The sequence below is a fragment of the Mustela erminea genome, chromosome 5 (assembly GCF_009829155.1).
Source record: "Mustela erminea isolate mMusErm1 chromosome 5, mMusErm1.Pri, whole genome shotgun sequence".
NCBI classification, from domain to species: Eukaryota; Metazoa; Chordata; class Mammalia; order Carnivora; family Mustelidae; genus Mustela; species Mustela erminea.
In genome coordinates this window covers 85,918,259-85,934,778 of record NC_045618.1, presented here as the reverse complement: position 1 = coordinate 85,934,778, position 16,520 = coordinate 85,918,259, and the positions used below count along the sequence as shown (strand labels likewise).

Genomic DNA, 16,520 nt, shown 5'->3' with positions numbered 1-16,520 from the left:
TGATTGCTGCAGGTTGGGGTGGCTGTGGCAATTTCTGAACATAAGTCAACAATGAAGTGTGCCACATTGATTGACTCTTTTTCTCACAGTTTCTCTGTAGCGTGCAATGCTGTTTGACAGCACTTTACCCATAGTATAGAACTTCTGTCAGAGTTGGAGTAAGTCCTTTCAAACACTTTATCAGCTGCATTTATGTAGTATTCTAAATCCTTTGTTGTAATTTCAACAGTCTTCACGGCATCTTCAGGAGAAGATTTCATCTCAAGGAGCCACTTGCTTTGCTCGTTCGTAAGCAGGAATTTTTTTTTTTTTTCAAAGATTTTATTTATTTGTCAGAGAGAGAGAGAGCGCAAGCACAGGCAGAGAGAGTGGCAGGCAGAGTCAGAGGGAGAAGCAGGCTCCCTGCGGAGCAAGGAGCCCGATGTGGGACTCGATCCCAGGACGCTGGGATCATGACCTGAGCCGAAGGCAGCTGCTTACCAACTGAGCCACCCAGGCGTCCCCATAAGCAGGAATTTCTTACTCATTAAAGTTTGATCATGAGCTCGTAGCAATTCAGTCACATCTGCAGGCTCCAATTCTAGTTCTCTTGGTAATTCTACCAATTCTGCTTCCTGCGCTGAAATCTTCAGCTCCTCAGTGTCATCCCATGAGGTTTGGAATCACTTTTCCAAACTCCCATTAATGTTGATATTTTTTACCTTTTCCCATGAACCATGAATGTTTTTTTATGACTCTAGAGTGGTGAATCCTCCAGAAGGTTTTCAGTTCACTTTAGATCCTTCAGACGAATCACTATCTATGGCAGCTGTAGTTTTATGAAATGTATTTCTTTCACAATAAAACTTGAAATAAAAATTTCTCCTTAATCCATGGGCTACAGAATGGATGTTGTGTTAGCAGGCATGAAAACATCATTATTCTTGTTGTGCATCTCCATCAGAGCTCTTGGACTTAAAATACTGTATACATGTATAAAGCACAGGGATAATAGATGTAGCATAATTCTTTTTTTAAATCCTTTTTTATTAATTATTTTCATTAACATATAATGTAGTATTTGTCCCAGGGGTACAGGTCTGTGAATTATCAGGCTTACACTCTTCACAGCCCTCACCATATCACATACCCTCCCCAATGTCCAGAACCCAACCACCCTCTCCATACCCCTCTCCCCCTAGCAACCCTCAGTTTGTTTTGTGAGATTAAGAGTCTCTTATACCTTGTCTGTAGCATAATTCTTAAGGGCCAGAGGATTTTTGGAATGGTAAATGAACACTGGTTTCAACTAATGTCACTAGCTGCATTAGCCTCTACTGAAAGAGGCAGCCTGTCTGTTGAAGCTTTAAAGCCAGACTTTGACTTCTCTCTAGCTATGAAAGTCCTAGATGGAATTTTCAAATAGAAGGCTGTTTTGTGTATGTTGAAAATCTCTCGTTTAGTGTAGCTAATCTTCTGGATAGCTTGCTGCAGCCTTTTTATCAGCATTTGCTACTTCACCTTGTACCTGTATGTTACAGAGATGGCTTCTTTCCTTAAACCTCACAATTCAGTCTCTTATAGCTTCAGACTTCTCTTCTGTAGTTTCCTCACCTCTCTTAGCCTTCACAGAATTTAAGAGAATTAGGGCCTTCCTCTGGATTAGGCTTTTTGACTTAGGGGAATTTTGCTGCTGGTCTGATCTTCCCTCCAGACCATAAAACTTTCTCTATGTCAGCAATACAGCTATATTGCTTTCTTATTAACATTCTTGTGTTTACTGGGGTAGCACTTTTGCTTTCCTTCAAAACTTTTCCTTTGTATTCACAGCTTGGCTGTTTGGCACAAAAAAACCTAGTTTTCAGCCTGTCTTGACTTTCAACATGCCTTCCCCAACATGCCTAGACTTAATTTCTAGCTTTTGATTAAAGTAAGAGTCATATGATTCTTCCTTTCACTTGGACACTTTAGAGGCCATTGTATGATTATTAATTGGCCTAATTTCAGTATTGTTGTGTCTCAAGAAATAGGGAGGCCTGAGGAGAAGGAAGAGGGATGGGGGAATGGCTGGTTAGTGGAGCAGTCAGAGCACAGTGTTTACTGAGTAAGTTTGCTGTCTTATATGAACATGGTTTGTGGCACCCCCAAACAACTACAGTATAATATCACAGATCACCACAACAAATACAGTAATAATGAACAAGTTAGAAATATTGTGAGAATTACCAAAATTTGACACAGAGACATCAAATGAACAGATGCAGTCTGAAAATGGTGCTCATGGACTTGCTCAACACAGGATTGCTACAGACCTTCAATTTATAAAAAAATGCAGTATCTGTAAAGTGAAGCACAATAAAATGAAGTATGCCTGTATTTTATCCACTTGATCTGTCTTATACTGAGAGTAGTGTGTTGAAGTCTCCTTAATGTTTCTGAATTTCCTTGCACCTTTTATACTTTTTGCTTTATAAAGATAGTCGCTATGTTATTTGACACATAGATAGTCAGAAATTTTTTTTAAATACTTTATTTATCTATTTGACAGACAGAGATCACAAGTAGGCAGAGAGAGAGGAGGAAGCAGGCTCCCTGCTGAGCAGAGAGCCTGATGTGGGGCTCGATCCTAGGACCCTGGGATCATGACTTGAGCTGAAGGCAGAGGCTTTAACCTGCTGAGCCACCCAGGTGCCCCTCATAAATGTTTTAGCTTCATTTTGAATTGGAACTTTTAACATTAATGCTTTTTGGTTTAATTTTAATTAGCATATTGCATTTTTTGCATTTCTTTTTCCATGACATATTTCCTTTGTTCTTTTATTTTTTAAGTTCCTTTTGGTATTCAGGAAATTTTATACTTTGTTCTTTTAGTTACTTTTCTCTGTATACCTTTTTAAAATGTCTTTATTCCCTTGCTTTTTTATAAGCTCTTACTTTTTAAAACACCTTCTATGTAGTTTGTGATTATTTAATGGTATCCTTTATCTCCTATCTGTTGCCTATACATTAATAAATGAGCTTAGTTTTCCTCTCTTGTCGCCTCTATTTTTGGTTACTTTATTTCTACATGTAACATATAGCATATATCATAATAGCATATAGCATATAGCAATAAATGATTCTTCTGTGCTCATCTCTATCTTTATTTTTTTAATCTTAGCTCTGTAACCAAATATATCAAATACTCATCATTCTTTTCGCTGAAGTTTCTCAGTCAACTACTTGGTTGGATGAAATTCATCTTTATTCTTCAAGGTAGTCTCAGGAATACACAATTCCCTGAGTGCTTGTATATTTCAAACATTTTCTGTAACCCTGATACTTGAGAAACATCTTGGTTAGATTTAGAATCCTTAGGTTCACATTCATGTTAAGTTCCCCCCCACCACCAATGTTGCCTTGTTTTGTGCATTATTTTTTGAATTTTATTTTCATTTTAGTATACATTGAAATTATTTCATCTTTTCTCTAGGAGGCCCTTAAGATATTTTTTCTTTATGTCTGAAGTCTTACTTTGAAAGTTTTATCAGGGTATGTGCAGAGTTGATTATTGCAGATCAGTTTGTCCTGGCTTCTGGTGGATGACCTTTTTAACATGTATATTTCAGAGACCGTAATTATATGTAAATTGGATATTTTTTCCATATCATTTATTTCATTCATTTTCTCTCTGACGCTTTTTATCTTTTTTTAAAATCTCATTTTTATTCTGTCAGTTGTTATCCCAGTGTTCTTCAATGCCCTGTGTTAAATTTGTTTTTTTTTTTTTTCAAATTTATTCTTCCTTAAGCACCTTATAATTTAGGCTTCATTTCTAAATTTTGTCCTTTTACTTCTTTCCTGACTTGAAACAGTTCTTCCTTTCTTGGTCTATTTCTTCTTAGTTTTAATTTCTGATTTAAGATGGGGTTTTCTTTGTCCCCCATATCTAAATGCTATTTGATAATATCTGACTTGATTAGATTTGTTGTGTTGTAGTTTTCATCTGCTTCATAATTGGGTTTTTTGGGTGGGGGTTTCATCAGCTGAATTGCTTAGAGTCTCATTTTTGTTTTCTTTTTACAATAATTTTTTTAAAAGATTTATTTAATTATTTGACAGATAGAGATCACAAGTAGGCTGAGAGGCAGGCAGAGAGGGAGGAGGGGGATGCAGGATCCCTGTGGAGCAGAGAGCCTGATGAGGGGTTTGATTTCAGGACCCTAGGATCATGACCTGAGCTGAAAGCAGATGCTTAACCATCTGAGCCATGCAGATGCTGCAGATCCTCAATTTTTAAAGTTTAAGTCTTGTGAGATCCTTAATTTCTCTTTTGCTTTTTCTTTTTACTACATGATTTCCACAGGCTGTCTCCCTATTCCTTCTTAACATTCTTCTCCCCCAAAGCATTACCTTCCCTGTGTGTGTACTTTTTTTTTTTTTTAAAGATTTTATTTATTTATTTGACAGAGAGAGATCACAGTAGACAGAGAGGCAGGGAAGCAGGCTCCCTGCTGAGCAGGGAGCCCAATGTGGGACTCAATCCCAGGACCCCGAGATCATGACCTGAGCCAAAGGCAGCGGCTTAACCCACCCAGCCACCCAGGTGCCCCCCTGTGTGTGTATTTTTAAGTCCTTTTTTTAACCACTCAATATCGATCTACCAATATATTTTTTTCAGTATTCTCACACTTAGGGCGACTTTTTTCTTTCTGGCTTGGTTTTTAGGTTTGTACTCTGTTCTTTTCTCTCTTTTACAGTTTTTCCCAAACTCCCCTTGCTCTTCATGGAAGTTTGTAGTGGGAGAATGGGAAAAAGCTTGTGGGATTTGCTGTGTACTCTATACCTACAGATAATTTGAAGTTTAGATGTTCTGTTTTCTGGTTATACTGAGGATACCAGTTTTGTGATGTTTTAATTCGTTCTTTTTGTTCTTTAAAAGGAATGTGGAAGTGATTGTAATATATATCACCTCAAACCTTTCATTTGAATTCCATTCTTTGAACAGTTTTAAATAGTCTACTAATCGATGTCTTCATTTAAGCTCAGTGTTTTTATAGTAATTTTCCAAGTAATTTTGGCAGTTCTGTTTTTATTATGTTTAAGGTTTCATTGTGATGGCTCTAAAATATAAGGAAGAAACACAATAATACTCACATATATTTTAGAATCCATTAGATCTAAGTAAATATTCATGGTTAGAATTAGGGTTCGTAGTTCCTGAAATAAATTTTGGAAGACAAAAAATAAGTTAGTGAATTTCTGTTGAGAATATTAAGGTCTTATTTTCTGAATTTACAATGATAATTACCATTTTTTGTTGTTGTTACAGTTGGTGGTGTCCTTACTTCTGTGCCTTCTGGACTGGATCATGGCCTTACCTCTGAAGACACTGCTCCAACCAGTCCATGCTACAGGAGCAGAAAATGATAAAATAGAAAAATCTGTCCTCAATTGCATTTATAAGGTCAACTTGTTTGCTATATTGTTTACTTAGTAACCAGCAGTTTTTAAAACCGAAAGAAATCACATTTCTTAGTATTACATTTTTATTTTTTTAGAGCTAGGCATTTTCTGAGAATATAGATGTATCTTACAGTACCTAAGGATAATTAAAATTCTTCATGCAAGAGACAGTTGTTTCACTGCAGGTATTTGAAAGGAGTCAAATTTTTGTTGAATGTGAAAATAATTAGTTAAATTTCATTCATTCTTCATTTTAAGAAGTATTAAATTTTACCTTGATTGAAGAACTGAGTTTTAAAATATTTGAAGTTTTGTCAAGCTCTTATATTACCAGTTGACATTTTTTTCCTTTTATTTTATTTTTCTTTACTGAAAAGGAAAACTATGTTTTCCCCTCATACCTCCAGGTATTACATGGGTGTGTTTATGGAGCTCAGTGTTTTAGCAATCCAAGATATTTTCCAATGAGCCTCTCTGATTTGGCATCTGTAGATTATGATCCTTTTATGCATTTGGAAAGCCTAAAAGAGCCTGAACCTCTGCACTCTCCGGATTCAGAACGCTCTTCTAAACTTCAACCAGTGACAGAAGGTAAAATGAATTCACTTCAGGACCATATTATTTCTTGGGTTCTCTCAAAATAGATAGAGACGAATATATCTTACTTTGTAGTTGTTTACCTCATCATGTGTATTATAGCAAAGCTCATTTTTAGTTTAAGAAATAACTTCAGAAACAGTGACTAAGATTATATGTGATGAAATTTCATTTATACTTCTAGTTAAGTTATTCTGATAAGTTCTTGTTGATATTTTATTTTATATATCATAGAATTTATATAATGGAATAACATATTTAGCTTTTGAGCTTAACAGATGTGGTACTGAATTTTGACTCTCCATTTACTAGCTGAGTGGCTCTGTTCCCTTATTTGTAAAATGAGGATAATATTCATTCCCTCATGGTTGTTTTGAGTACTGAATAAGATAGTTTATATGAAGCCCTCTGCACAGTTCTTGATAGGTAGTGAACTCGGTAACATTTTTTTTTAAGCGTCATTGTTTCTACATTCAGAGAGTTTACTTTCTGATATAAGGGAAAGATGTAAATAAATAATGTCTAAATATGAGTATAAAAGTAAAAGTACATTTATGATATGGAAGTAACCCAGAGGAACCCAGCAATTATTGAAGGGTTTTAAGAACGTTATATACATGATAAATTTAGTATTAAGAGCAGTTTGTAAACAGTATTTTATAGGAGTTAGAAGATTATGGCCCATGTCTGCCACCTGTTTCTGTAAATAAAGCTTTATTTATATCCATACTATTCATGATGGCTGCATTTGTGCAACAACAGTAGTGTTGTATAGTTGCAAAGGAGATGATGTAGTCTGTAAAACTGAAAATTTTTACTCTCTGTCCCCTTACAGAAAGAGTTTGCTAATCTCTGGTATGTTGGGTTGGTTTTAGGGAAGTTAACCCAGGAGCAGAGAGATCAATCATGAGGCTATTGCAATAGGCCAAACAAGAACTGCTCAAGGCTTAAATTGGTTAGATTTCCCCCAAAGTAGACCAAGAATATGAGAAAGGTTAGAGGTTTGAGAGGAAAAATGAGGAGGGCAGTGTTGGAAATCGTTAAGTTTGGCATTCCTGTTGGTTATTCATATGAAGACCAGTAGGAGGCAGTCTCTGGTATATGCAGATTTCGAATATAGCAGAAAGGTCTTTGTTAGGAGTGTGTGTGTGTGTGTGTGCGCGTGCTCACGCGCGCGCTTGTGTTTGTGTGTGTTCTTAGAAGAGTCGGAAAGGAAAGAAAACTGGGAGAGAGTAACTTCTCAGAAATAAAGACACGAAAAAGATATTTAAAAGACTGGGGACTGGTATTAAGTGATAGGTTGATAGGTCAAATATGGAAAGGCTGAAAAATATGTCTGCTTTAATTTAAGCAGAGAAGTGGGAGGGAGAAGTGGATGGCTGTGGATTGAGGAGCAAGAGAAATAGAGCCATTTATTGAAAGTACTCTTTAAAGAAGCTTGACTGTGTAGTAAAGAAAAGTGATAAGATAGTGGTGAGCTAAAGGATGATTCAAGGATAAGGGAATTCTAAGGATGAAGAGAGTTGAACTTTAAGTATAAGCTGAGAAGGATGGTGGGAAGGGGATCATTAGTAGGGTGAAGTTCCGTAAGAGTGAACTAGAAAGTATAGGTGCTAATATTAGTCCTTATTCTGACCCAGAAAGAAGAAAAAATGGAAGCAAATTAAAGGAATTGGCAGAAGTTACTGAGAGTCCAACAGAAAATGAAAACTACAAAGTTTTGGTTGTACCACAGTCAGCATTCGGTAGGGTGGACGTGGTGGAAAAACATGAGAACTATGGCTTTCAGAATATTGGTACATGATTTAGCCATGGAATCTAGGCTTAGTGAGGATTGAACTGATGCTTGGAAATGGCTAATACCTTAGGAGAAAATGGAATGAATGATTAGGATTCCAGTGAATCATAAAGTAGATGGTGGTAATAAAATGCTAGAACAGTGATTCTCAAGGGACACCTGGGTTGCTCAGTCGGTTAACTGACTGCCTTCAGCTCAGATCATAATCTCAGGGTCCTGGGGTCGAGCCCCCCATCAGCCTCCCTTCTCAGTGGGGAGTCTGCTTCTCCCTCTCCCTCTGTGCTCTCTCTCCATCTCTCACACTCCCTCCCTCAAAACAAAACAAGCAAATAAATGAACAAAAACAGTGATTCTCAGCCTCGGTCACACATTAAATTACTGCTGCTCTGTTCCCATCATAGAGATTTTGATATCTTGATTAGGGATAGCTAGAAGTTTTTAAAGCTTTGCCAGGTGATTAATTTGTAGCCAAGGTTGATAATCACGGAGAGCATCAGTATGTTAAGAAAGTGGTTTTAAAATGAGTTTTTAGGAGTGCCTGCGTGGCTCCATGGGTTAAGCCTCTGTCTTCAGCTCAGGTCATGATCTCAGGGTCCTGGGATTGAGCCCCAAATTGGGCTCTCTGCTCAGCAGGGAACCTGCTTCACCCCCCCTCCCCCACCGCCTGCCTCTCTGCCTACTTGTGATCTCTGTCTGTCAAATAAATAAATAAATAATCTTTTTAAAAAAAGACAACGAGTTTTTAAACAGTAGAACTCCTTCAAATAAATTTCACAAGGAAGCTCAGTTTGTAAAACTTCTAAAAGCAGAGCTGCAGCAGGGTGGAAGCTTGGGATCCTACTGACTTCTCTTCTGTCCATCTCCAAGAGCCTTCTCTAAGGGCTCTACAAAACAGAATGGGAAAAATCACTAGATTGGGAGATTATGGTCAAAGAGTAAGCTGTTAAGGAGGAGTTTGGTTTTTAAAGGTAGAATCGTTATAAATGATTAAGACACCTAAGATATGGCCATGATAATGGATTAGTGATGTAGAATGCAAGTGAAGGTAGGAAAGTTACACATCAAAGAAATAGGGCTAGGGTTTGGTGTTGATGACAGGTTGCTAAGAGTTTGTCCAAAACACAAATGCAGTTGATCTGACCAACAGGGGTTTTCTTTTTTGTTTTTTTATTATAAATATATTTTCTCTTCCTTATGATTTTCTTTTCTCTAGTTTACTTCATTGTAAGAATACAGTAATTAATATATATAACATTCAAAATATGTGTTAATCACCTGCTATGCCATTCGTAAGGCTTCCTGTCAACAGTAGGCTATTGATAGTTAAGTTTTGGGAAGTCAAAAGTTAAACATGGATTTTCAGTTGCATGGGGGGCGGTCAGCAATCCTAACCTGCATATTGTTCAACGGTCAGCTGTATCCAAGTGAAATAGGAATGTAAGATTTAAACTTTAGACCATAATTGATGTATAAGCAACTTTACATATCATTTCTTTAGTTGTGGTATAATAAAACGGGAGTGTTTATTTTACTTAGAAACAAAGTTACATGAAAAGATTAGTTGCTTTTCTAGGGTAAAATGATAAACTTTGATTCAGGACATTATAATGTACTTGTTAAACAGTGAAATAAATAATTTACTTATGTAAAGAGAGGTTTTAATATATTTCAGACAAAATTCAGTATACCATTAATAGTCACTAGAGAAGATACAAAAGTAAAGATTTAAATAGATGAACTTTATACTGATACCAAATACTCTCTGGAGTATTATTATCTAAATGTATTAAGTTGTACCCTTTGGGCTTTCTTAAAGATAAAAAAGTCAAGATAAACGGGAAACCTTTTAGGAACAGCTGTAAGCCAACAGCAGGTGATTCTGTGGTTTGTTGTGACTGCATGCTGTGTTGTTGTGTTTTTTTAATGTGGCAAAGTGACTAATCACTGTGCCCTTGTTTAAGGCATTCTTCATCATCTTCAAGTACTTTCTTGGCCAAAAATTTCTAAACATAGAGTGTCCCTAATAAGCTCAGTATTGGATTGGACAAGTCTGAATTGAGAACTATTGGCAGGAGTAGCTGTAATTATTAAATTTACTTAATAATAAAGCAAGGTAGTAAAGTTGGCTCTTTGTCAAATGGCAGTAGTCTTATTAGCAAGAAGTCATCATTTGCAGGGTCAGAGTGAAAGGAGGCTCCAAAGGATTCATTCTATCCTAATTATAGCTTCACCTATACATATTATGCAAAGCTAATATTTAAAGCATTTGCCAAAATTAACTTCCTCTGCATGTTCTATTACAGTGCAATGAATTGCAGCAGCTTTTTAGGTCTTGCTGCTTTTGTATGCCATAATAATCTGTAATTATGGGTTTGCTGCAAATGCTGTAGGGTTTGTTTAATCTGACAATCTGAAAAGACAACCCTGAATAGCCTTATTTAAATGAGTGCTAGTTACACAAAGCCTAGAAGCATCGATATCTTCATGTTGCATTTTCTCACAAGGCTAGTTATTTGGGATTTCATTTTGAATATCTAAATTAGAGAATTTCATTTTTTTAATATCTAAATAGATATGTAGGAGAAAGATACGTATGTTCTATAGTTTTTATAACTAAAAAAAAATCTAAATAAAATTGCCAGTTAAGTTGAGATATTTTTATCCTCTCATATTTATATAGATCCTGAATCTAGAGAAGCAGCTTAGGAAAGAAAATGCTTTTACCTACATTTAAAATGTAAATGTATTTTTTAAGTATTCTGAGTGTTAATAATTATGACAGATTTGTGAACAGGCTCATTTGAACTGCATTCCCACCATTGCTTCCTTTGAGAAGAAGATGTATAGGATGGACAGATACCTGGGCTTAGAGGTTTGTTTTAGGGAAAGAGCTGGGCTCGTTCTTGCAGTTTATTTATAAGTAAGTTTGAAAAAGGCTCATAAAATCTGTGTTACTTATAATGCTCTCAAAATTGAATGGTTTATATTCCTTCTGTTATGTCCAATTTTGTATATGAGTTGTTAATTCATCTTTATAAAAAATCTGTATTATTCTCAGAGAAAAGTGAGGGTTAAGGTGTTGTGTGTGATTTGTCCATGATCATAGCTCAAGCCAGAGATGAAGTCAGGAATTTGTCTCTTTTGTGATCTGCTTCTATTAAAGTACATTCTTTCACTTCTTCAGAAATGCTCTGCAAAAAAGATTTGACTGCTTAGAACAAATCAGCTATTTAACTTTACCACTCAAAAGGAAAGAAGAAGGAAAAAGAAAGAACAGAATTTTAATGTCTTTAATTATGATTTTTATTACCATTAAAAATGTGACTTAGTCTTATTTAAATGAGGTTTTAAATTGATCTGACCCTTTTATATAGTAATTTATACTAAATAATACTATTTTGAATTTACTATACAAAGAAAAAATAAATTTTGAAATCATTGTTTCCAGATGTTAACAGTGATTTGCCAAAAGAAAGGAGCATTTTAACAAAAGAGAAAAATATGAAAATTAGAGTTATGGTAAAGATGGAAATAGCCCTGAGCTGGGAAGCAAAAGACCAGGCTTGTTCTTCTATGGCAAAAAAAATCTCTTAACTGTTGTACTCACTTGTCCTCATGTTCAAAATGACAGATATTAGCTAGATTGTCTGTAAGGCCCCTAACAGTGTGAACATTCATTAAATTCTAAGTTATAATGAGAGAAGAGAAAGCAGACACTAGATTCAAGCCACCCCTCTGTTTCTCATCATCCAGTGACATATCTTTTTACTTGGCTTGCATATGGTCTTAAAAATGTAGGATTGAATTAAGGTTAATCATATAGTGTTATCTAGTGTTGAATAGCTGATTTTCAAAACTAGCCATATTTATAATTGAAAAACAACTCAATATAATTGGAATTTAAGTAAACTGGAAAAAAATACATATGTATGTATGTAGTCACAAAACTTAATTGATAATGGAAGAAAATTAAAATTTTGGTACTCTTAACATTTCAAAATCAAAGCCCAGAGAAAACTGGTTTTTTTTAGAGTTGGAATGATGGAAGAAGATGTTTTTGCTTTTAATGACACAGCTGCTGGTTTCTAGCTGATCTCTGCCTGTCGCCAATGTGTTGGTTCTGAATCTTGGGGACTGTGGCCTTAAAATATAGCACTATTCTTTTCTCTTGCTTCTTTTTAAGTATTATACAAGCAGTGCACAAGCTAATGTCCTTATAAACTTTTTTAAAAAAGAATTTATTTATTTATTTGAGAGAAAGCAAGAAAACACAAGTGGGGGAGAAGGAGAAGCAGGCTCCCCCACACTGAGCAGGGAGCCTGACTCGAGGCTTGATCCCAGAACCCTGGGATCATGACCCAAGCTGAAAGCAGCCATTCAACCAATTGAGCCACCCAGGCGCCCCTGTCCTTACAAACTTTTGAAATAGGGTTTATTGAGATATAATTTACATAAAATAAAATGTATTCTTTTTTCTATGGAATTTTACTATATATTATGTTGGTGGTTACACAGTTCTGTACAGTTACCAAAATACATCACAAAGTACACTTAAAACTAAGGAATTTGTTATATGTAAATGATGCTTTGATCATCAGGACGCTCTCAAATCTATATTTATTACAGCAGGTAGGCCATAATTTTCCCAAATGATAAAAATTCTTTAGAATATAAATAGTACTCAGATAAGATCACTCTAATACTATGGTAGAACAATATGGAGACATAATCATTCTGTAATGATGTCTATAATTACATAAGACAAGGGCGCAGTGAACACACACGCACACACAGTTGTTAGTTGTGTGTACAACTAAACATCCTAACATGAACAATGAGTACTTCCTTACCAATGACAGCTCTTCCCTAGCCTCCTAGATGTAAAATATGAAGATAATCATCACCAAACTGTCCCCACTTCCTGACACCACTTATTTCAGAACTGGCTTCCACATAACCCTACTTAGGATCACACTGGCAATCTTTAGCTAGTGGGCTTTGACAAGTTTTTGTCTATCTCCATGTCTTCCTTCCTCCCTTTATTCTCTCTGTGTGTTTTCTGCCTGACATCTTCCTTTTCCCCCTCCTTGAGGTCCTGACATTTCAGGCCCCTGAGTACTATATTCTTTGGGTTTTCTTTTTTTTACTATTTGGTATGATTTTTTTTTTAAGTTACTCATATGGATATGCTCCTTATCTGTTTGCCCTCCCTAATGTGCTTAAGGAAGGAAAGAAAAATACTTCTTACATACAACTAACTGGTAAGACTAGGCCACAATGACCCAGAAGAATATCTTACTTATAAAAATATAGTACATAAGTAGGCCCATAAAATTTGTTTTCCCTTAAAATAAAGTTTTTGTGGCATATATTGGCTATACCAAATCACTGTTTAAGTTGGTTGATTCCTAAAGTTTAGTGAAGGATTACTTTTCTCTGAAACTTTTATATCATTGATAAACACCATAATTAAATGACATTTAAAGCATGCTGTCTCTCTGAATTTACTCATGAGATAAGAAACTTACTTGGATGGGCGCCTGGGTGGCTCAGTGGGTTAAGCCGCTGCCTTCGGCTCAGGTCATGATCTCAGAGTCCTGGGATCGAGTCCCGCATCGGGCTCTCTGCTCAGCAGGGAGCCTGCTTCCTCCTCCTGTCTCTCTCTGCCTGCCTCTCTGCCTACTTGTGATCTGTCTGTCAAATAAATAAATAAAATCTTTAAAAAAAAAAAAGAAACTTACTTGGATTTCACCAGCTTTATAATGTGTGAACTAAGTGATTTCAGGTGATTTAGAATACTTGTGATCCTTCTTTAAAATATGATTTACATATAAAGGCTTAAGCTTAAATTATGAATCCATTAGCAAAACTTTGAAAAAGGTTTTTTTTCTATATAAAAGTAACAAAACATCATCAAAGAGAGTTTTCTTTGCCCTTATTCCTGTAGTACAGAATCTAAATTGGAAATATTCATGTTTACTGTTATATTTTAAAGTGATTTTGATAATTTGAGGAAGTCTCCATTTGTTGTCTAATAATTTCATTGTTAACATAACTTCCTAGGAAGCAGCAGTATTTCCACTCACTTACATTTCTTATTTCTAGTGAAAACTCAAATGCAACAAGGATTAATCTCTATTGCTGCTCGTACTGTTATTACACATCTGGTAAATCATTTGGGCCATTACCCAATGAGTGGTGGTCCTGCTATGTTAACAAGTCAGGTGTGTGAAAATCATGACAATCATTACAGTGAAAGTACTGAACTTTCTCCTGAACTCTTTGAGAGTCCAAATATCCAGTTTTTTGTGTTGAACAATACAACTTTAGTGTCCTGCATCCAGATCAGATCAGAAGAGAGTATACCCGGAGGAGGTTTATCTGCTGGCCTTGCATCAGCCAATTCAAATGTCAGAATCATAGTACGTGATCTCTCCGGAAAATATTCATGGGATTCTGCCATCCTGTATGGACCACCTCCTGTGAGTGGTTTGTCAGAGCCTACATCATTCATACTTTCATTGTCTCGTCAAGAGAAGCCAGAAGAGCCTCCTACATCTAATGAATGCTTAGAAGATATAACAGTAAATGATGGGATTTCCCTCCAGTTTAAAAGAGGATTTAGAGAAACTGTACCAACTTGGGATACCATAAGAGATGAAGAAGATGTTCTTGACGAGCTCTTGCAGTATTTAGGTATAACTAGTCCCGAATGCTTACAGAGAACTGGAATTTCACTTAATATCCCTGCTCCACAACCTGTGTGCATTTCTGAAAAGCAGGAAAATGATGTTATTAATGCTATCCTTAAGCAGCATACAGAGGAAAAAGAATTTGTTGAGAAACACTTCAATGACTTAAACATGAAAGCTGTGGAGCAAGATGAACCAACACCTCAAAAGCCTCAGTCAGCATTTTATTATTGCAGATTGCTTCTCAGTATATTGGGAATGAATTCCTGGGACAAAAGGTAAGAATAAAAGAGAATGTTTTTTAACATTAGTCTTATTCATCTTTTGATCAAGCATTTTAGTTTCTCTTCTTTTCCTCACCAGATTTTATCTACCAGTTTGTTCTTTGTCTTTTGGACAGATATTTCTTCTTTTTGTTTGTTTGTTTGTTTGAGACCACTGAGTTCTATCAGGATTTAAGGGAATAAAAAGATAACTCAATAATTTAACTATTAACATTTTCATAATAACTAGCAGAACTTTCTGACTTAGAAATTACAGCTCATATAATTGAAAAGAATCTTATTTTCCCAACCTTCACATAAGGTAATAGGAAAAACTGTATTTTTCTTATCACACTTCTGACACTACATGTGTGAGTTTTCCATAGCAGGCAGTCCCAGCACTAACTGCAGTTAGTACAAAAAGAATAAGGGCTCAGACCCACAAGATGGCCCCCCACTTCAGATATGGTCGGAAATATGAAAGTCCATATTTCCGACCAACTAGTTATAAATCAGATAACTACCTCCTCAGTTTTGATAATTAGCTATAATAGCTCATAAAACATTTATTTTCATTTAGCAGTTTATTATAAAAGGTAGTTAAAAGATAGAGATGAACAGACAGACAAAGAGGTACACAGGATGAAGGTTCCCAAGTGTAAGAGCTTCTGTTCCTGTGGAGTTAGATGCTGCTGAAAACACTGAATTGAGTTGACTAACCAGGAAGCTCTCTGGACCTCATAGTTTAGAGATTATTATGGAGGCCTCTTCATGTAGGCATGATTAATTATTAACTCAATCTCTGTCCAGTCTTCCCTCCCCATAGGGGTGGCTGGAAGTTCCAAGCTTCTAATCATGCTTTGTGCTTTTGAATGACCAAGCCCCATCCTGAAGTTATTCAGGAGCCAACCAAGCATCCCCTCATCAGAACAAAACATTCTCCTATTACCAGGGAAATTGCAAGGGATTTAGGAACTCTGTGTAAGATGTTCCTGTCACCTTCATCGCTCAAGAAATTACAAGAGTTTTAGGAGCTCTGTGTCAGGAACTGGGGCAGAGCCCAAATATGTCACATAAGCCTTATGGGTTTTTTAGACAAACAGTAATGTGATCTTTTCTTGTTGGTATCAGAGAAGTTAACTCAAGATTTTCATCAAATCAAGAATCCTTATTTCATTTTTTAAAATTTTGTTTTCTTACATATGTTGCAAAAAACCTCTCTGAAAGCTTGCAGTTAACACAAAGTATTCATGTAAGTCGGGTAAGAGTTAAATGAAAAGGCATTAGATTTAAATCGGAAGAACTAGGTTAGAGTCATTTAACCTTTAAGCTTCAGGCTATAAGTTGAGGAAGCAACTCGCACCTCACATAATGATGAGAGTTAACTTAGATAATATACATAAAATATTAAATTGTACACTAGTGTAAAGTATCATTAAACATTTATCTTTTAAATTTCTGTGACATTAAAAGCTGTACGGATGTGAAAGACACAGCATTATTTAATGTATTGTTCTTGTTCAATTTGTAGTAGGAAGGGAACTCAGGTATCACTGGACAAATAAATCTTAATTAAATTCAGGTGAAGCACCAAAAGGGAGTTCTACTTCCTTGACTAGTGTTTATAATCTTACTTAATTTAAATCCTTCCATTTATTAGAAGGGAGTATTCTCTGCTTTATGGGGAAGACATGTCAGGAATATAGTTTGCCTTATGGTATGTCCAAATGTAGGTAATTGCCACTC

At 35.8% G+C, this 16,520-nt stretch overlaps 1 protein-coding gene across 17 annotated transcripts in view; it reads left to right on the top strand.

The window, feature by feature from the left end:
• Window positions 1-16,520, top strand: part of RALGAPA1 (Ral GTPase activating protein catalytic subunit alpha 1) — a 247,914-nt gene that overhangs the window by 140,965 nt on the left and 90,429 nt on the right. For all 17 annotated transcript variants that reach the window (XR_004285927.1, XM_032344040.1, XM_032344039.1 and 14 more), the window contains 3 exons: window positions 5,291-5,425; window positions 5,832-6,015; window positions 13,925-14,789. Coding sequence is in view for 16 of the 17 variants with exons in the window: in XM_032344040.1 (XP_032199931.1) it covers window positions 5,291-5,425; window positions 5,832-6,015; window positions 13,925-14,789 (1,184 nt within the window). In the remaining variant the exon portion in view is untranslated. The remainder of the gene's footprint in view (window positions 1-5,290; window positions 5,426-5,831; window positions 6,016-13,924; window positions 14,790-16,520) is intronic.